Below are 22691 nucleotides of genomic sequence, written 5' to 3'. Positions count from 1 at the left end.
GTGGATTGAATGGAATTATAAGCCATACAATGCTTTTGATGGTTGATATAAATTTTTTGTCGATTTACTTGTTGACGTTCGCGCTTTCAGCTGGTAAAATCTATGTTTGTTTTTGTTACTGGCTTTGATATGGAGATTGCTGACTACGTCACGTACAGGTGTTGTATCAGGAAGCTTTTATCTTAGCAAAGGATTTTCCGATGAAACACACGGCGAATGGGAGAGACCCGGGTTTTGAGTTTGGTTTACTCATAAGTCGCTTGAGGTGCTGGAGGTCGGTGATGGGTAGGTTTGCCAAATGTTTTCCAAGGAAGAAAGTCATTCACTCTATTGATACTACTCCTAGACTGAGTGGAATTTTCGTCAATTTTCCTCATTTTACGGCAGATTTTTGGGGTTTTCCACGGGAGAATGTGGGGCGGTTTTTGCTCGTTGCAGATTTCCTGCACTTTTTGCGATTGTGAGTAGTGGACTAGATTTTTTTTTTTTGACAGTCTGGAGGATCGTATTGGAACGAGCGGCACGCTTGGATAGGATTACTTAGTTTTGGTAATGGTATGTCACATAGTTTAGTACGGAGAACGGTAGTGTAGTAGTTTATAAAATACGCGTTAGTTGATTTTTGAATCGTGTTTGAATGATTAATTTACTAAAAATTCTGGGTCATGGGATTGCACTCATATGTACTAACCCGTCAGTCAACAACGGGGGTAACGATACGCATTTAACGGTTTTGGGTTGTATTCTTTGAGCGTGAAATGCAAAACGTTATTTGTGTTATGTTATGAGCTTTTGCATTGGTCTTGAAATATTTCATTCAAAAGCTTTGATTTAGTAACGCTTGAAAATTCTGGTCAGCAAAGTAAAATACAGTTTCTCTGGAATAGAAAGAACGAAGCAAGCTGTGATGTAACAGTAAATAAGTACCGTTGCCAAGCAACTCAAGCCACACCGCTCGTGCGTGTCACAGTGTTGCCGATTTTTATTGGATAATCCAAAACTATGTTGATCATTAAAACATTAATTTTGAATTACAAATGACAGGACAGTCTTATTCAAATGCCGTAATAAAACCTCTAAACAAAGCAAAATGATTTATATGGTTTTTATAAAAGTTAACGATACCAATACTAATAATAAACACGATTTATTCACAAAGGGAGAGGGTCTTTCAATTCTGTCAACACTGTATTGAATCTTAAATACCATACTCATTCCGGTTCCAATTCAAATTCTACAACGCGAGTTTTTCTCTTAAAGTTTCATCAGTTTATGTGCATGAACCCAAAATGCATGAGTGAATGTGAATGGGGCATACGTGATACCAGTATGTATTGTATAATGGTATTTTTACAGTTTGTACCGTTCTGATTCATATTACGAACACGCTCAAATTCTGAGCACTTGTGTTTTTGTATGGGACGGATTTTGAAAAATTTTCTTTTAGGATGTCCATATTACGATAAGTCGTGAGTTTAAATACATTCTGAGCGGATCAGCAATATTTTAGGTAAAAAAGGTGTTTTTCAAAGGATGATTTTAACGCACTGTTCGGAATTTGAATCAATACGGTAAATCGCGCGATGATCGAGACGTTTCCGTCGGATAAGATTATTTTGCGGCCGAGTGTCTAGGAAGCTATGGAAACCGAAATGGCTCTTGATTTTGTTTTATGCCCTTATAGTATAAACCACCATCGCACTTCGTGAGTTGCCCCAATAGAACCCTTGCTTTTGGTTTGAATCAGTACAAATTCGTTCTATTATATAAAAAAAAGAAGTATACATATTCATTTTCTTCCGAACTAAATAAACCACCATCACACTTTGTGAGTGGCCCCAACAGTATCCTTGCCGTTGGTCTAAATCGGGTCAAATCGGTTCTAATAATTATTTTATATTCAATCAAGTAAACCACCATCACACTTTGTGAGTGGCCCCAACAGCATCCTTGCTGTTGGTTTAAATCGGTTCAAACCGCTTATAATTAATTATTTTGGTCATTGATAAAATAAAATAAACCATCATCACACTTTGTGAGTGGCCCCAACAGTATCCTTATTGTTGGTTTAAATCGGTATACACACATCTAATAATGATCTACATCTCTAGACAGCCGGCTGTTTAGAGCATAAATCGAAAACACTTATAAATAACTACACAAAACAAAAGATCGCATCACTTATCAAGGTGAATCCTGATCCAACGAACCTAACCCACTAACAAAACCTCCTTCCTGTGACTTTTGTGGGATGCAGAGGTAAACACGGTCCCAAAACAACAAAAGTCACACACTAACATTCCTTCCCTCTCCCACCTGATTGCAAGGACGTGGCCGGTGACGTTATTGATCTTTAAAGGTAGGAGTCACTGGAACATGTACACTGAGAATGGCAGGTTACTCCCAAGCCCCATTCAGTTGATTCTTTGTACAATTTCACTGGTTCAGATCAATCACGGAGTGCAACTATCGATACGTGCAGTCAGACTAAGCTAAGCTAAGCTAAGCAACTTGTAAATAATATAATCAAAATTAAATGGTAAAATATGACTTGATGTTGTGCACCTGATTTTCATCCAAAATTCGATCATATAATTTAATGTTATAATTAGTTGAAAATAATACGATTACCCTATGATTATATGTTTGATTTATGTCTACTTTGGTTTTCGCAAATCGATCGAAAATCATTCATTATAGGATGATTGTCATTTGATTTGTTCATATTCCAACAGATGATAAATCGAATGACGATCATCTCAAAACCACCTCTAAATATGCATTTAGAACCTGAAATTTAAACTTTAAAAAAAATAGCATGAAACTTCAAACCGCTGCTAGATGACTTTCATGAGGAATTTAAGTTAAAAGAGATACAGTAATGACCCGATTTTGTCAGTCCCTCCACGTATCAGACTTCATCTTTCAATAATTTCACATAACCGTAATTCCAAATCTTCCTCATTCATCTTCAAGATGTATGTTTAATGTATACTTAGGTGCAATCAGACCACTGAAAACGCGCCTAAGTTTCATAAAACATTAGAAAATATTTTCAAAAAGGAGGCTGGCAAAATCGGATCATTAATGTAGTGCTAGTTAATCAACTTAACAACTCGTTAAATAAGAGTGTCACCTGGTTTTGTCCAAAAATCAAAACAGCGTTTGGGGCTGAAATCGTATAAAGTAAAAACAGGTCCAAATTGCAACGACAAACAAAATTTTACAGCAAAATCATGGGCTCGACGTTTGTACTGCAAATATTTGCCGAAGTTTTCATGCGTTGTTTATGGACGATGAATCTTATGTCCTGGCTGGATTTTTATTCTGCTAAGGCAAAAAATGCACAATCAAATCAGAATCAGGAAGAGTGCCTTTTGAAGCGATTGCTGTGCTTTATCAAAAGCCACAACAAAAACCCTTTGTTCTGGCCCGATTTGGCATCATGCCATCATGCTAAAACCACAGACAAACAGACATAACACTCGCAAGTTGTTCATCAAACAAGCATTGAACGGTCAATTTAAAAGAATCGTAGTTGGTAGTACCGCAACCTGTGGCGCGCATAGTCAGTTCCCTAGCGTTTGACGTTTACACACTAATGCCATCTGTTCAGCGTACTACCCACCACAGTTTACTCAACAGATGACGGTAATATTTTAGCGACGATGTTTTAGAGTGAGAAATATTCAATGTGTTATGTCTGTTTGTCTGTGCTAAAGCTGTCATGGAGTGGTACGAAGCAAATCAAGTGAATATTGTACCAAAAACCGCAAATCCACCAAATTTTCCAGAGCTACATCCAATCGAGAGAAATTGGGCTCTGATGAAGCGGAAGCTTTCTGGAAAGAAACAAGGAATTAAAGATATCAAACACTTGCCACAAATTTGGACAAAGACGGCCATCACGGTATCTGATGAGTCTGTAAAAACCCCTTATGGATGGAGTCAAGCGCAAAGTTCGAAAATTTGATTCAAATACCGAATATCTATGTTTTGACTTCATGAATTTTTAAATCATATCCCATGAAACTGAAATAAACAACTACAATTGAAATATAATGCGAAATTCGTGTTTTACTTTAGTTTTGATGTGACCAGATTATACCCTAAATCAATTCCTAAAAATTGCTCTAAAATTAAAAAGTCTTAAGCAAAGTTGCTTAGAATTGGCTTAGCTACAATTTGGCTAAGAAGTATTCGTTTCCATTTCCAAAAATAAGAAAGTTTGTTTTTGAATATCAGTTAATTTGACCCTAATGATAACAAGTACCAAACTAAGGGATTTTTTCAGCAAACGTCTAAATATCAGGACAAAATTATTAGAACTTTTTTTTAATATGGCTTTAGGGTGGCCCTCTGAAAACCATATTTTACGTGTAACTTTTTTAATTCAAATTTCTCATCAAAGTCATCTTGAAGAGGTTTTTAAAGCATTATGAGACGCATGTTTTTTTTTATTAAAACGTTGCCTGTATCTCTCTTTATAAAGAGACCTAGTTATATTAAAAAAAAACTACAAGGGGGTTGTACGCAATGGTAACGTAGGACTACGTGGTCTTATATAATAAATCTTATTTGTTAACTGCAGCAGGAGCTTGTGTTTGGTGTAGGAATAGGAATTTGAGCGGGGTTCTCTCTGTTCTTTGGTATGACGCGCTTGATATAGATGGCCCACAGCGACTCACGCAGAGCTACTGATTCCGATCAATAGCGGTGCGACTTCTTCCTTCTTCTATGGATGCTCAAGTGGGCTACAGCTCGCTGCTTGCAGGCAGCCTTTTGTTGTGTACTGGAGAACAATGTTCAACGCCACGTGCCGAAAACACTGCTGCTGCTGCTTATGCCGACGAAATCAGTAAAGCGCTTCAAATATTTTGCTGCTGCTGCTGATGCCGACGACCGGACACCACCACACACGGTGATTGGAACTGAATCCGATCAACGGTTGAGGGCAGCCTTGATAGCTAGCTGCTTGCGGGGAGCCTTTCGTTGTATACTGGAGAACACCACCACGCGGTGATTAAATAAACACCGTTTGTTGAGACCGGATGGAATTCAACTTTGACATCTGTGTTAGGGAAATCGCTTTTCGCAGGCAATCGATGATAATTTTAACTATAATAGAAACAGTTGCACATTCGTGCAATTTTCAACAGTGACATTTTGAAAAATGATAAAGTCTTAAATTTAACAGATGCGTAGAAATATTTCTGATCGATTGGTGATAAAATTATTGAAATTGATCCAGGGGTAGCTGAGTTATTAAATTCTTTCATAATTTTGTAACGTGTTCTATTTTCGGTTTTCACAAAGTGTACCTCCATATAGAAATCACAGACGTAGTCTTTCGTCAAAAAACGGGAAAAAGTCCAGTTGATTTTGTGGAAGCATATATTTTGAAAGGGTAAATTATTCTATATAATATCATAAAGTTGGCCATATGTTATTGGGTGTTATTCCGAGAGTCGAAGTGACATCAATGATGAAGTATTCGATTTTTTTTACAGTTGCCACTCTTGCATTTATAGCAAGCATCCGACTCTAATTGAAAGGTCCCGCTATTTATACCCTTCGGAATGTTGAAACACCCTCCAAAGGCACGCCCCTTTGTCAGTCAAAATTGGATTCCTTAGCAACAAAATTAAGGTATGACACCGATAATGACAATGCATCAGAACCCTAGTATTAACCACTTCAAACTAGGGAACAACGAATAGAAGATTAGGAATCACATAGATGAAGACAACTAACTCATTTTTTTTTCCTTGTGTCAAGATCATCCTCGGTAGACAAAGTCGAGTCTTGTCCAAGGTTGCAAATACTCATTTCAGCTAAAACAATGTTTTTTTTAATTATGAAATAATTAGATGCCATGATCATATTTTGAATTGGTAGGATACAAGAAGAGGTTGCAAAGAATGTGTTTGACATATTAAACCTGTTTATTTCACTTCATGAGAGTCACAATCAACGATTTTTAACACACTCACTCACTCACTCACTCAGCGATCAGCAAATCGCTGATTGTGACTCATAGAAAGCATAATTTACAGATTTTATGTTTCAAACGCATACGTTGTAACCTTTTCTTGCAAGTTACAACTAAAACATGCCATCATACCATCTTTTGGTTTTATTATTCCGAAAAACATTATTTTAGCTGAAATGAGTATTTGCAACCTTGGTCTTGTCACTATCAAACAAGGCATAAAAAGTAACAAGGACTAAGATGTGTTCCTTGGATTACTGAAAAATCCTGTTCCCCTAGTTTGAAGTAGTCAGTACAAGGAATCGGTGGTAGATCTTACGTAACGTACCACGAAAAGGTTATCTACCCACGTTACGGGGCGAATAAAAGTTTAACTGCGCCACTCTGAAATATCCACCAGTGGAAGATAAGAAGCATTGAAGCATGAAAAAAATAATTAGAAAAATAGTCATTACCCTGACACCATGGAAATTTTCATGGAAATATTTTTCAGTTTATTTTTTTTAATGGATTTCTTAGATAATTTCTTTATCGCTTCATTACACAACGTGTAATGAGCTATGAGGTTTTAAAGTACCTGGTGTTAGGAAATATCCGAAAACTTCAACTAAATTTTTGGGAAAGCTAAGTCACCCTGAGTTAAAAAAAGTAGAAGGGTCTATGCCTAGGGGCACGAACGGAAGCTTGACGTAGGACCGCTAGTGGACAGAATAAATGTGAAGAGCATTAAGTTCTTTTAATTGATCAAATATCTATTATCTCAATTCTTTCCGTTTTTGAATTGTAGGGGTACCAAATTTGTAGTAATCTTTTTCAAAACGAAAGTTGATTACGAGAATCAATCAAAATCACTTGCACCCCTGCTTCCAAGTTTGTATGGTCGTTGGGGGCTTGTGGTTATGAATATGGACAAACAAGCACAGATAAATTATATTCCAACTCTTTACTGATGTAAGCTTGATGGCCCTGAAAAGGGCCATTTTATTGAAGAGGACATCCATGGCCACTTACGCTTGGCGTGTTTAGTGTAGGTGACAGCATCACGAACCTCATTTTCCACGAACACCTTCAGCACACCTCGTAGATCAGACCGGAGATACGTCAGACACTGCCACGGCGAGCCAGACGACGGATGGTGGTTATCTCGAAGAATTTGCGATGACGATTGGCACCTCCTTTGCCACGACCAGTCAATTGTTGCTTGTTGGTTATAGAAAAGTGGACTAGCCACTTTCCTACTGCTTCTATTGCTGACCACGCCGTCCGAAGCGAAAATGAGCTGATACCAGACAGCAGCGCTGCTTTATATCTTTTTAGGTTAAAGCAGAATGATGTGCAACCAAGTGGTATAAAAGCTACAAAGACTCCTACCATTATGAGTAGTTTGCTATCAAGTAGCGGCACTGGCTATTTTATTTTTGCGTACACGGCGAATAAGAACGACCCAAATTTGAGTTTAGTTCACTCATAATCGCCAAAAGTGTAGGAACTCAACGATGAGTAAATTTGTCTCATGATTTCCCGTGGAAAACCTTAAAAAGTCTGCCAGAAAATGAGGAAATTGACGAAAATTTTATTCAGTCTCGGAGTAGTACCAATAGACTGAGTGAATCCAACCTTTACTTTTCTCAAATTCGGGAATTTTTCCCTGGAAAATCCTGGAAAAACCTGGGAAAACATGAAGCAAATTTATTCATCGCTGAGCTCCTGCACTTTATTTCTTATTTCTGAGATAAATAAACTCAAATTTTGGCCGTTCTCATTCGTCGTGATAGATATCGGCGCCGGTGGTTAGCATGATTACCTCTCACCCCAGCAGGCCTGGGTCCAATCTCAGTCGGCGCCACCGGCATGTTCTAAGGCATAACATCTCTGGGAGCTGCCTCCCTGGCGTCGGTAGCATTGGAGCTCAGTACGGAAAACAAATCTCGCGTCACTTTTCAATAGGTCCTATCTACATTGATCGATTCTCCTCATCGACACTCGTAAACAACTCGGCTTCACAAATCTGGATCAACAATAGAAAAGAGCCCATCAGCATTTGTAAACAAACCGTTCCAAAGCCCTTTACTCACAAAGCGAAGGCCACCCACACAAACCAACACCATCATTGGATAGGGGAAACTTCTACCTACAAGATGTTGGTGTTGGTTTGTGTGAGCGGCCTTCGATTTGTGAGACTTTGGAACGGTTTGTTTACAAATGCTGATGAGCCCTATTCTATTGTTGATCCAGAAATGTTTCCTGCCGTCTTCGTCGAATTAGATGCTAGATTGTTGCTACTTCCATCTAAAATATCCGGCCGTGGCGATTCAAAGTTGATCAAGGTTGATCAAAATAATTTGTATCCCTGCTTCCAGTTTGATTACATGAGCATTTTGTGTGGTCAGTGATTCTGAATATAAACAAACAGGCAGATAAATTCTATTCCTACTCTTTACTGTAATAAGCTTGGTGGCCCTGAAAAGAACCGTTTTGTTTCCAATGTTGGTGATGATTTAACCTCCGAAACCAAACAGAGTGCGTCTCTGTCACTTCAAAAACGTAGATGACATCCATGGCCGCTTACGCTTGGCGTGTTTAGTGTACACGCTTACTCTGGTCAACTCAAAATTGAATCGAATGTACTCATCTCAGCGGCAAGTAGGGCTACTCAAAATTGAGTAGCCTTATGTTGACTCACTTTTGAGTAAACGACGTTCTCACGTGGACTGATTCAAATCCACTCAGCGATATTTTCAGTTGCAGGGGGGTTTTTGTTTTGATTTTATTTAAGGAAATGAAAATTGTCTGCTCCGGATTCATTCTACCGGAGCAGAAAATGGTTCAACACCATTGCCCTACGCAATTTCTACTTACCTGAAGGAATTTCCGCCCGTTTTGAGTAAAACATTCACCCGTTTTCTAGGACGTTTCCTCCAACATGGTTGACCTTTTTTCTAAGTCCAGAATTTTGCTGACTGAGTGGGTTTTACTCAGTTTGACATTTCTTGTTTACTCAGTTTTTGACAACTCGATACATCGGACGAAAGTGAGTACGATCGACTCACCCGGTGAGTAAATTGAAGTTAGCGTGTAGGTGACAGCATCACGGATCTCATTTTTCAGGAACACCTTCAGCACACCTCGTAAATCAAACCAGAGATACGTCAGATACCGCCACGGCGAGCCAGACAACGGATGGTGGTTATCTTGAAGAATTTTCGTTTGGTTCTGAATATGGCGGTGAGTGTGCAAAATATTACGCAATTCCATCCTCCCTATTCGCACGCGCCCGAGGATCTAAGGCGAATGCCACTTCGACTTGTTTCGTCTACTTACTTCTCTCTGACGACTGTGCTGGGGAAGCAGCATATGCATGTAGGTAATTGGTGGATTTGTTAGTTAATTCGACGCTTTTGGACAATGCTGAACATTTACCAGTTTTTCAATAGTTTCTTGTTGAAAATCAACATTCGAAAGCATTGTTATCGATGCGTAGCCATATTTCTGATCGATTGGTGATAAAATTATTGAAATTGAACCAGGGGCAGCTGAGTTATTAACGTTCAAAATCTTTCTTAATTTGTTACATGTTCCATTTTTGGTTTTCACAAAGTGTACCCCCATATAGAAATCAAAGACGTAGTCCTACGTCAAAAAACTACCTGTGAGCAAAACTTTATACAATTCTGCGACTCTGCGGCCTAAACTTTTCCAATAATAAAAGTAAAATCCCCAGTGATAATAAATGTATTCTATTATATTGAAATTAGACCGAATTCACAAAACCAATCCTCCTTTCTTCTTCTGCTCCTTCGCATTTCAAGCTTATTGCTTATCAATTATTAGCTTATTGCATGCTATCAACTTAGTGTTCTAAATGCTCTTCCACAGTTATTGATTGAGAGCTTCGATGCCTATATCAAATTTGCATTAGTATAATCGTTTGGCAAATACAATCATACTCTTTGCCCATAGAAGTAGAGAAATGTTCCAACCCTAAAAATTCCTAGACCTGACCGAGAATCGAACCCAGCCTCCTCCAGCATGCCTTGCTTTGTAGCTGCGATTTTACCGACTGAGCGAAGGGAGGCCCCACAAAATCAATGCATGATCCACCTTCAAAATAAATATTTCAATTAACTTATGATGTCTATTTATAAATACTCTAAAGCCTTGGAGGTCTTAGAGTGATATATAATTTCTCAAAACTATATATTTCTAAAAGATGTCTAAAAACGCATTTTGAAAAATAGGAAGACTTGATCTCCTTTTGTTGATATGCATTTTTGTAAGGGATATGCCAAAAAACTCCGTTTTCAAAAAATGATTCTACTTATTCAAACTATGAAAAAAAAATCGGGGACAAGTGCCTTTCTCGTGTAATATTAAATAGCTTAATTCCATATGATGGTCACCGCAATATGCCTTGAGTGATAAGTAAGTGATGTAAAACTTAATATGGAGCAGATGGAAGTTGATACTGGGTGAAAACAACTCATAAATAGGTTAAATAAATTGCTTACATGTAAGCAAGGGACAATTACTTGCTTGAATTTGGGGAAATTTTTACCTCCCTGGTGATGGTGATAGGGCGAGTTAGTAGTTTCGACAATTTGATATTTGAAGTTATTTTTTTACAGCAGAAGATGTGGCTATTCGAGAATTAGTTCTTGAGCTAATTTGCCTTCAAGCTGCACCCTAATATTCTTATTTAATCATTCCCGACCATTATTTGGATTCCCCTGGAGACATACATCGAGTGTTTAACATTGGCAACACTCAGGCATGATCCGAGTGCCCCTACGATAGGCATCAGAATATGAAAGCTATTTCATATCACAATAGAAAGGCACTTTTCACTGAAAGTCACTTTAATAAAGAAATCTAACTAACTTAATAACTTTTCACTGCTAGATGGATTAATCACGGGTTTGTTTATATCTCCGAAAATAAATGTCCGATCGGAATAAAAAGGGTTCTATAGAAGATACATACAGTCATATCGGTTCAGCCATCTCCGATAAATGGGCGTGAGTTACACAATTGATTGGAAAATTTCACATTTTTGTTTATATCTCCGGAACCGGATGTCCGATCAGGATAAAATTCAATAAGGTTCTATGAGAGTTTAATATGAACAAAATGAAAGCAGTTGCAGAACGATAAAGCATCAGAACTCTAGTCTTAACCACTTCAAACTAAGAAACAACGAATAGAAGATTAGGAATCACATACATAGATGAAGACAAGCTAACTCAATTTTGCCTTGTTTCAATATCATCCTCGGTCCAGACAACAAGAAGATTTATTACTATTAACAAGGTATAAAAAGTAACAACAATCTTAGTCCATGTGTTCCTATGATTACTGAAAAATCCTGTTCCCCTAGTTTGAAGTACTCGGAATCGGTAACGTACCACGAAAAGCTGATTTACCCACGTTACGGACATGGACTTACTACAACATGTAATTTCCATTTGAAATACATTGATTTACTAGTTACAAGCTCTTGTAGAATTCATGATGCTTCCGGCCACAGGTTTCTGTTGACCTTTTTAATTTAACCAATGTCAACAATAGGTTAGTAATTTTCGCTTAACATATCAATTGTAATACCTCCCCAAAAGCCAAATTCAGCATTTGTATGGTATTGCACGTAAAGTTAATGTCACTATGTGGATTTAATGGGGATCTTCTTAATATGGGCGTTTTAGGCCCTATCTCCCCTACACCAACCAAAGCTACTGGAAAAATAGTGAACCAAAAAAATGTATTTCAGTGAGTAAGTAAGGACGACATTAATTAGAAATTAGAACGACGTATTCATAAATACGAAAACTATAAAAAAAAATGCCTAAGTTAAAAGCAATGCCGGAAGTCATATCTCAACAAACTATATCTTCGATGTTCCTCATAAAAACACGTTAGCTCTAAATGACAACAGCAGTGTAAGCAGTATGTAATTAGCTGTCTGGCGTAGTAGGTATCAACTCATCAATATTCATTGCACTAATAATTAAACCGTGCTTGCGGTGACATACATATTAAAAACCCGCATCTGAGCTATTGTCAGAAATAATTCCAGCTCACGATAAAAGATAATTCCAATAAAACATTTAACCAGCTATCACTGATATAACCATCAAAGAGAATCTACACCATGGATACGTTAAAAATAATCTTTCTGCTAATCAAAATGACCTTAAAAGCATACACTTTCAGATGAACCCACCTTTCAACGTAGCTCGGAGAATGAATGAATATCCATGGCCATGCGGCCCACGTGCCTGACACCAGTGTAGTGGAGTGAACGGTTGATACCGCACATTACATCGACAGAAAAGTTGAATAAAATGTATAAAAGCTCACCCAAGCCCAACCGAACCGCCATCTTTCGGTTACTAGCACAACTGCTTCCAAACGAATTAATTAGTTGAAAGACATTCAATAGTTTGTCGGAGTTGGGGGTCGGAGCGAGCTTTCAATTTGAAGCGAGCGCATCATCGAGAGAATATAACAAAGCTTTATAAACTCACCTAAAGCACTCCGCAGTGACGTGTTGTGGTGAATGTGATGTTCACTCTCTTCCTCCGGTTCTTCCTGCAGCGTAGGGTGGGCTGCCTCCCAGATTGTGTTCATCTGTTGTTTTGGTGGTTGATCGAGCCGCACACGGGGCAACTCGGCAAACAGAACGTCTGTCAGCTGTATTCGAGAGGGAGGAAAACGACATTTTAAACTTTGCGATAGGTATGAGATCAAAACGCAAGTAACCCCAAGTATGAAGGAGAGCACTCATTTTCATGCTTGACCATTTGTTTCGTTTTGTTTTGAGTGCTTAATTAGTGCTCGAAAGTGTCTATTGGAGGCGGGAACGAGTGGTTTACCTTTGCATCTTTTTTTGTTGTTAGTGGGAAAATCTATATCCATTTATTTAGAGAAGCAGCAGTTAAGTGAGAAAATTAAGATCAATGTGAAGGTTAGTTAAGAGGAATGTTGTCGATGATGATGATGGTTGAGAGTCTTACCGATAGCTCTTCACTGCAGTACGATGTGAGGGTCTGTTCATCTTGCTGTAGGACGCAGTACAGTGGTCCCCATGGTACATTGGATAAGCGTGTGGATTGTCCTTCGGTTTCTGTAATAGGAAAGATGAAGAGTAGATGTTAGTAACGATTAGTTCGATCCTTCTTTTTTTGTGGATGGCAGCTTATATTCCAAATGGAACTTTACGTATGTCCTCAACTTCAATCGTCAATGTCATTGGCTGCACATTCGTGTCACTTTACGGCAATGATCCAAAGCTTGCTCAGCCATACTCAAGTAACAATCTTGGATTTAGCATTACTGTTCCATGTTAATAGGAAATCAAGCAAAAATGAAATAAATAGTTATGCCTTTATGGGCAGTACAGTCTAGTGGACCATATTATTATCTTAAAGAATTCTTCAAAACTTTAATAACACTTGCCATGTTGCTTGGTTACTCAAACGAACAATTTAAGGGCCAGCTTTAAACCGCAAAACAAAATTCTGTCTTGCTTTGTTTTTTTTTTTTTTATTATTATTTAAAAATTATAATAAAAATCTTTTTAAAAAAATAGTTTTTCCTCAGACTGTCGCAAACATACGTGTAAAAACATTTCAACTATGATTTTTTTTAAGTATGTGCTTTTGTAAGCAAAGGTTCACAAGTAAATTTTTCGAAGCTCTTAGCTAGCCCACGCAAACTAATACAATCATCATGGTGTTATTTTGCGTGGGTGAACTAAGGCTTCGTGCACAGATTACGTAGCGCATGAAGAGGGGGGAAGGGGGTCGATCTTGCGTAACTTTTTCTTACATAGGGGGGAGGGGGAGGTTATTGGGAAATGTTTTGTAACAAATAGACCAATGTGTAAAAATATTCAAAAACGTAAAAAAAATTACTGTTGGATTTCCTCGCGACCCTTGCATCTATAAAATAATCATAACTGTTAATTGAGAGTTTTGTTCAATATTGAAAAAAAGGAGGATTGAGTGAATCAGCATTACGTAATTTTAGAGTAAGGGGGGTTGGTATAGTCAATCGTTACTAATTGTTACATAGGGGTAGGGGTCCAAAATCCGAATTTTCATGTGTTGCGTAATTTGTGAACCGCTCCTAAGAGTTTCGATAATTTGACGTATGAATAATTGTTTATAAAAGCAGATAAGTTTCTTTTGAAAATACATCCTTGATTTTTTTTTTCTATATCATAGGGATAAAAATTTGTTCAAAAAAAGTAGAAGGGTCTGTGCCTAGGGGCACGAACGGGAGCTTGACGTAGGACCGCTAGGGCACGGAACAAATGTGAAGAAAATTTAGTTCTTTTAATTGATCGATCATCTATTATCTTAACTCTTTCCGTTTTTGATTTGTAGTATTTTTTTTAAGAGAAAGTTGATTAAAAGAATCAATTAAAATCACTTGCACCCCTGCTTCCAAGTTTGGTTACAAGATTACAACTCTGGAGAGCATTTTGTGTGGTCGTTGGGGGCATGTGGTTCTGAATATGGACCAACAGGCAGATAAATTCTATTCTAACTTTTTACTGTAATAAGCTTGTTGTCCCAGAAAAGGGTCGTTTTGTTGCCAAAGTTGGTGATGATTTAACCTCAGAAACTGTACAGAGTACGTCTGTCGCTTCAAAGCGTAGACGACATCGATGGCCGCTTACGCTTGACGTGTTCAGTATAGGTGACAGCATCACGGATCACATTTTCCAAGAATACCTTCAGCACACCTCGTGTTTTCTCGTAGATCAAACCGGAGACACGTTTGACACCGCCACGGCGAGCCAAACGACTGCTTTTACTGCTTCTGCTGTCTGCTCACAACGGCGTCCGAAGCGAAAATGAGGTGAGGCTAGACAGTCCGCATCGTGCTCTCTTGCCGTGCGGATCTATTTGCTTTTTGCTTAAGGAAGTGTTACTACTACCTAAAGCTACAACAAATTTAAACAGCACTTTTCAGTGCTCAACCTGTAAAAATTTTCTACCTTGTTCAACTCCTCTTATTCCTCTTCGATCCTTGTTTGGACCCTACCCGAGGTAATCCTTCTTGGATATCGATTTGGAAAATTCCTCTTCGATCCTTCAGATTCTTATAGTAATCTGCTTGGAAGTCGATTTGGATAATCGCATAATCGCACTTTTCAGTGCTCAACCTGTAAAAATTGTCTACCTTGTTCAATTCCTCTTATTCCTCTTCGATCCTTGTTTGGACCCTACCCGAGGTAATCCTTCTTGGATATCGATTTGGAAAATTCCTCTTCGATCCTTCAGATTCTTATAGTAATCTGCTTGGAAGTTGATTTGGATAAAAAATTTACTGCCGCCATCGCGCCTAAACGCAAAAGAAAGGGGCAAACTCTTGACCCCCCTTCTGAAGAAATTAATTTGAGTAATCAATTTGATTTGCTCACGGATGATGAGAATGATCCATCATCCAAGAAAAATTCTAGTAAACTTTCCCGGCTTAATGCCAAGAAGGAAAAGATTCCCCCTATTGTGATAAGTTAAGTTTTCACTACAAATTGGACGTCGGGGTGAATGCCGTGTATTGGCTGAAACCTTGGACGGATTTAAATGTCTTCTCAAGTATCTTACTGAGAAGAAGCACAAATTTTTTACTTACGACACCAAAACTGAACGTGTGTTCAAGGTTGTCATGAAAGGACTGCCCAGTGGTGAATCCCTGGATCAGATCAAAGATGAACTGGCAAAATTACTTGGAGTTGTGCCACTCCAAGTAATCAAAATGAAAATGAAATCCCGTCCTGGCGATTCGCGCAACGGGATTTCTAATGATTTTTATTTAGTTCACTTCAAGTCTAGTGAACTAAACAACCTCAAGGCCTTAGAAAAAGCTAGCCTTATGCTCCATGTCCGAGTGAAGTGGGAACACTTCAGGAAGACTGGAGGAAATTTTCAAAACCTCACTCAGTGCCGTAAGTGCCAGGGATGGGGTCACGGAACTAAAAATTGCTACATGCCAGCTAAATGCATGAATTGTGGTGATTCCTCTCACGCAAAAGACGACTGTCCTGTGAAGGAAGATCCTAAGAAATTTAAATGTTCAAATTGTGGTGAAAACCACAAATCCAATTTTTGGGAATGTAAGACTCGCAAAGCGATCCTACAATCTCGTTCTAACCGACAGGTAGGAAACGCTCCACGTTTCCGACCAGGTACAAATTCCTCTGCTGTTAACAACGGTCAGCGAGGAACAAATTCTACATTCGTACCCGTAGGTACAAATATCACCCCTGCTTCAAATGTTTCATCTGTACCTACTCCCCTCGCTGCTAACAATGTTCAGCGAGTTAATGGAGCTACCTATGCTGCTATTGCAGCGGGTAGAAATCAAAATACTAACCAACGTTCTAACGGAAATTTTGACAATTTTGACTTAGGAAGCATTACTGCTCCTAAAATGGAATTTTTACAGAATTCATTAATTGACATGATTTCTAATATGCTTAAATCTAACTCCATGTTTGATGCTATTCAAACTGGAGTAAAATTTGCTAATAATATTGTCATGACTTTAAAATTCAGTAATGGATTTTAAAGCATTAAACATTTTAAATTGGAATGCTCGATCTCTTAAAGATAATGAAGACGAGCTATTTAATTTTTTGAGAGTTCATAACGTGCATATTGCCGTTATAACTGAAACGTTCCTTAAACCTGACCATAAGGTTAAGAAGGACGCAAATTACTTGATTTATAGAAATGATCGTCTTGATGGACCCTGTGGTGGCGTTGCCATCATTATTCATAGACGAATCAAGCATAAAATTCTTTCTTCATTTGAAACCAAAGTTTTTGAAACTTTGGGAGTTTCTGTTGAAACAAAATTTGGACAACTTACGTTTATAGCTGCCTATTTGCCATTCCAATGCGTAGGCCAGCAAAAGAACTTTCTCAAGGATGACCTCCAGAAACTTACCCGTCATAGGTCTAAATTCTTCATTATTGGTGATTTTAATGCAAAACACCGCTCATGGAATAATGCTCAAAGCAATTCCAATGGTAATATTCTGTTTGATGATTGTTCTGCAGGTTATTACACTATTCAATATCCAAACAGCCCAACATGCTTTTCTTCTGCAAGAAATCCCTCAACTATTGATTTGGTCTTAACTGATTCATGTCAACTTTGTAGCCAACTGGTTACCCATGCTGACTTCGGTTCTGATCACCTTCCAGTAACTTTTGAAATATCCCAAGAAATAATTTCTAATCCCAACAGCTTTACTTTCAATTACCATAGGGCTGATTGGGAGCAATATCGAACATTTATGGAATATAACTTCGATCCAAACATTCCTTTGCAAACCAAAGATGAAATTAATTATGCTCTTGAATCTCTGACTACTTCTATAGTTGAAGCAAGAGCTGCCTCAGTACCAAAATGCGAGGTTAAATTCGATTCAATTATAATAGACGATGATCTTCAGCTCTTGATCCGTCTTAAAAATGTCCGTAGGAGACAATTTCAAAGAACACGCGATCCTGCCATGAAAGTTATCTGGCGGGATTTGCAAAAACAAATTAAAAAGCGATTCTCTGCCCTGAGGAACAAAACTTTTGAAAATAATGTTTCTAAATTAGACCCGAGTTCCAAACCCTTTTGGAAACTCACAAAAATTTTGAAAAAACCTCAAAAGCCAATTCCAGCGCTTAAAGAAGGTGGTAAAATTTTGATCACAAATTTGGAAAAAGCTCAGAAACTTGCTAAGCAATTCGAGAGTTCCCATAATTTCAGTTTGGGTCTTACTAGTCCTATTGAGAATCAGGTTGCTCGGGATTTTCGGAATATTTTCTCTCGGGAAAATATTTTTGATGATTCCTGGGGGACTGATTTGGACGAAGTAAGGTCTATAACTAAAAAAATTCAAAATATGAAAGCTCCAGGTGATGATGGAATTTTCTATATCCTCATCAAAAAACTCCCAGAGAGTACCTTGTCTTTCCTGGTAAAATTATTTAACAGATGTTTCCATTTGGCATACTTTCCTGATAAATGGAAAAATGCAAAAGTTGTTCCAATTTTGAAGCCGGATAAAAATCCAGCTGAAGCTTCTAGCTACCGTCCAATAAGTTTGCTTTCTTCAATAAGTAAACTTTTTGAAAAAATAATTTTGAATAGAATGATGCTTCACATCAATACGAACTCAATTTTTGCAGATGAGCAGTTTGGATTTCGCCATGGGCATTCAACTACTCATCAACTCTTGAGAGTTACCAATTTAATTCGTTCAAACAAATCTGAAGGCCACTCAACTGGAGTTGCTCTTCTAGACATAGAAAAAGCATTCGACAGTGTTTGGCATGAAGGTTTAATTGCTAAATTGAAAAAGTTTAATTTTCCACTTTACATTATGAAATTAGTTCAAAATTATTTAACTGACAGAACTCTGCAGGTAAATTATCAAAATTCCAAATCTAATCGACTACCTGTTAGAGCAGGAGTTCCTCAGGGTAGCATTCTTGGGCCTATATTGTATAACATTTTCACTTCGGACCTCCCTGATTTGCCTCAGGGTTGCCACAAATCTTTGTTCGCTGATGACACAGGCATTTCCGCTAAAGTCAGAAGTCTTCGTGTTATTTGCAGCAGACTTCAGAAAAGTTTAGATATTTTCTCTTCTTATTTACAAAAATGGAAGATTTCTCCCAACGCTTCCAAAACTCAACTTATAATATTTCCACATAAGCCCAGGGCTTCCTTTTTGAAACCTAGTAGTAGTCACATAGTCACTATGAACGGAGTTCCAATTTCCTGGTCAAACCAAGTGAAATATCTTGGATTAATACTTGACCATAAATTAACTTTTAAAGATCACATTGAGGGCATTCAAGCCAAATGTAACAAATATATAAAATGTTTGTATCCTCTTATAAACAGGAAATCCAAACTTTGCCTGACGAATAAACTTCTAATATTTAAACAAGTTTTTAGACCGGCCATGCTTTACGCTGTGCCAATATGGTCTAGTTGTTGCACTACCAGGAAAAAAGCACTTCAAAGGATTCAGAACAAAATTCTGAAGATGATTTTGAAGTTGCCTCCCTGGTACAGTACTACCGAAGTACATAGAATTTCGAATGTTGAGACTTTAGCACAAATGTCCAACAAAATAATTAATAATTTCCGGCAAAAATCGTTACAATCCTCAATTGCAACGATTAATTCCCTTTATACTTAGATAAGATTTAGTTTTAGTTATTTAGTTTTAAGCTATCAATTGTTATACTGACATGCAGGTTTAAAAAACCTGTTTAAAATACTGAATTGCCAAGACAGGAACAATGTAAAAACACTTAGATATATATCATAACAATTAAGGCTGGTAAGTTACTGTAGAAACTGGAGCACCTAGGTTAAAAATGAAATGTAATTTATTTTGAATTTGGAACAAATAAAGAGTTAAAAAAAAAAAAAAAAAAAAAAAAAAAAAAAAAAAAAAAAAAAAAAAAAAGGTGAGGCTAGACAGAAATTAAAGACGTAGTCCTACGTCAAAAGAGAATCGAGAGGCTGGTTTTTGTGGATATTTATACCTTACTGTTAACCATGATATTGAAGTCAACTCTCCATAGCTCGATGATATCGATCCCTTCAAACAGTTAATAGAGTGTCCCAGAAAGTATAAGTAAACTCGCCGCCATTTCTACCCCGGTGAAGTTTATCAGCTGTTCATCGATGTGTGTTGTTGTTTACTTATTGCTCAACAAGTGTGGGTACACTTTGTGAAAACCGAAAATGGAACATGTTACAAAATTATGAGAGATTTTGAACGTTAATAACTCAGCAGCCCCTGGACCAATTTCAATAATTTGATCACCAATCGATCAGAAATATTATTACGCATCTACTTAATTTAAGACTTTATCATTTTTCAAAATGTCTCTATTGAAAATTGCACGTGCAACTGTTGCTATGATAATTAAAATTATCACCGATTGCCTGCGAAAAGCGATTTCCCTACCACAAATTTCAAAGTTGAATTCCATCCGGTCTCACCACACGGTGTTTATTCGATCACTGCGTGGAGAGTGGTGGTGTTCCCCAGTACACAACGAAAGGCTCCCCGCAAGTAGCTAGCTATCAAGGCTGCCCTCAACCACTGATCGCATTCAGTTACAATCACCGTACTAACAACAGAAAGAACCTCCAAATTCCTATTCCTACACAAAACACAAGCTACTGCTGCAGTTAACAAATAAGATTTATTATATAAGACCACGTAGTCCTACGTCACCATTGCGTACAATCCCATAGGGCTGTATATTGTAGTTTTTTTCAAAATCATCACAATGCGAGGCATTTCCCTGGAAAAGCGCAGTCAGATCGTGCACAAATGGTGCACTATTCCCAACCTATCAGGCGAAAATTGAGGAAGTAAGTATCGGAGCAGTCCAAACCGCCATCCGGAAGTTCGGTGAAGAAGTTACTTTCGAGGACACATCGAAATCTGACCGTAAACCAGGACCGGTGGACCAGAAGATCACCAAGCTTTCGTCAATAAGAAAAGTGCCTCTGTTCGATATTTGACCAAAAAACTGAGAACATTGAAGAGTAACGTCCAACGTGCCAAGGCAAGAAACGGGCTGAAAACGTTCAAGAAGAAGAAGAAGAAGCCAAAACGGAGTCAGAAACAAGCCGCATCCGTCAAACCGAAGGCTCGGAAGTTATATGATAGCCTGCTGTGTGGAAAAATGGACGATGAAACATACGTCAAATTTGACTACAAGACGCTTCCAACACTATACAGTCCGTGATGGTCAAGAAGTTGCGATGCCGTTAGTCAGTTTTTACCGAAAACATTGATAAGAAGGCTATAGTTTGGCAAGTGATATGTGAGTGTGGCAAGTTGTCAAAGCCATTTGTTACTAAGGAGACGATGAACACTGAAATTTACGTTGAATCGGTGACTGCGGTCCATGATCCGTCAACATGATGGCCCAGTACTATTTTTGTCCGATTTGGTGTCAATGCACTACTCAAAAGAAACGGTAGCTTAGTACAAAGCAAACAATGTGCAATACGTGCCAAAAGAGATGAATTGTTCGGAGGCCTGGTCAATTGAAACTTTTTGGGCCCTTTCCAAGGTATATCTACCGAAACACTTTAAGGCAGCAAATTCAATCGATTTTTTTTTTAAGACTGGACAAAAGTGGTCAAAATTATGTCCAAAGAATCTGTGCAGAATCTCATGGGCAGCGTAAGATCAAACGTTTGCTCCTTGGCATACGATTAAAGGAACTGCGGATTATTTTCATCCAATTGAAAGACAACATAATATATACGAAATAAAAATTGAGTTCACTAATATAATGTTGTTTTATTCCAATAATAAGCTGTGCTTATACTTTCTGGGACACCCTATAGTAGGCTAATATTATTCTATATCTCATCAACAGTTATGCATATTTTGTAGCGAAGATAGCTAAACATACGCCCAAATGTAGGCAATTAACATCAGTTTTTCACATTTTTTTAACTAGTTCGTTTATTTGGAAGGCTCATTCGCGTTAGCTTTACGGATCCGATAGTTCATTGTTCTTTGTTTGTAACAAAATTCACTAAATTCTATGTAGGAGTTGGGCCGAATACTCGCGGCTTACTAGAGGTTAGAGAGGTACATTGTCGAAGGATAGGATCAGGGGACGAGCTTGGGGGTAAGGTTTCGTTGTCTCATCAGAGCGTTGTCGCCATTAGTTTTTTTACATGAAATCCTTTTTAATACGAAATCGTTTATTTTAACAAAATCTGATTTGAGATTCAGATTCAGCGACCCGAAATAACTAAAATAAGTAATTTCACCGAAAACAGCATCAGAATAAATGCTGATTATGATAAAATGTTTAGGAACAGTTAAAAGCTGCATATTTTATATTATCCACAAAATTGTACATTTAAAGTGGAAGAATGCATCGTTTGCTAGAGGAGATAATTCAAAAATACTATTTTAAACTACTTTATGATATACTAAATAAATAATATTTTAGCAATATCATGAAATAGAATTTATAAAAAAAAAACGAAAATTGAGTAATCAACTTCACTTAAATGATTTCATGTGTGCCAGAATTTAAAAATTGATATCAAATCTTAAGAGGCCCCACAATAAAAAAAATAGACCAGGGGCCCCAAAGGTGGATAAAACGGCCCTCAAGTATCTATCTGTTTAACCATTTTTTAATATATTTTATATGACTTTTTAAGTTTTTTGCTCACCTTTTTTATAATTTATTATTTTTTATACCACTATCACACGCTACTTAGTCACACTATAAAATCCGTATTATTATTTTTTAAATAATATCTTTCAAATGCCAGTTCTCTTCGCGAAACAATAACAACATAAAACAATCATTTCTAGCTTGCAATTGTAGTCACTTTAACACATTTTAGGTCATTCGTAACTTATCCGAGGATGAGATTGGAACTCGTGACCTTTAGCGTAAGAGACATGGATGCTAACCACTACTCCGGACCCGTTCCAAACGCCAAATTACCTCTAACAGTTGTCATTTAAGTCTCCTTAATAAAGATATAAAAAAAAAGTTGTCATTTAATCGCTAAAATGGCAGGAAAACTTTCGTTGATTACGACACACTTTGAGAAATTCCATATATTAGCGACTTACCTTAAAAATACCAACATGACTTGAAAAGACCGAAAT

General features: G+C 37.6%; 1 protein-coding gene across 2 annotated transcripts in view; it reads right to left on the bottom strand.

Annotated features, from left to right (window-relative positions):
* The window catches only part of raskol (Ras GTPase-activating protein raskol), a 407687-nt gene that overhangs the window by 256369 nt on the left and 128627 nt on the right, over nucleotides 1-22691 (bottom strand). The window contains exons 3-5 of one of the 2 annotated variants that reach the window (XM_065231352.1): nucleotides 13003-13112; nucleotides 12862-12894; nucleotides 12514-12679 (exon numbers count right to left, since the gene is read on the bottom strand). In XM_065231352.1, coding sequence (XP_065087424.1) covers nucleotides 12514-12679; nucleotides 12862-12894; nucleotides 13003-13112 — 309 coding nt within the window. The remainder of the gene's footprint in view (nucleotides 1-12513; nucleotides 12680-12861; nucleotides 12895-13002; nucleotides 13113-22691) is intronic. The other variant, XM_065231353.1, reaches the window with a different exon arrangement.

The sequence above is a fragment of the Ochlerotatus camptorhynchus genome, unplaced genomic scaffold, assembly GCF_037179485.1.
Source record: "Ochlerotatus camptorhynchus isolate MF236.1 unplaced genomic scaffold, CSIRO-AGI_Acam_v1.1 ptg000351l, whole genome shotgun sequence".
Taxonomy (NCBI): Eukaryota; Metazoa; Arthropoda; class Insecta; order Diptera; family Culicidae; genus Ochlerotatus; species Ochlerotatus camptorhynchus.
The sequence above is the reverse complement of the archived record's forward strand: the minus strand, read 5'-3'. Positions and strand labels throughout refer to the sequence as shown.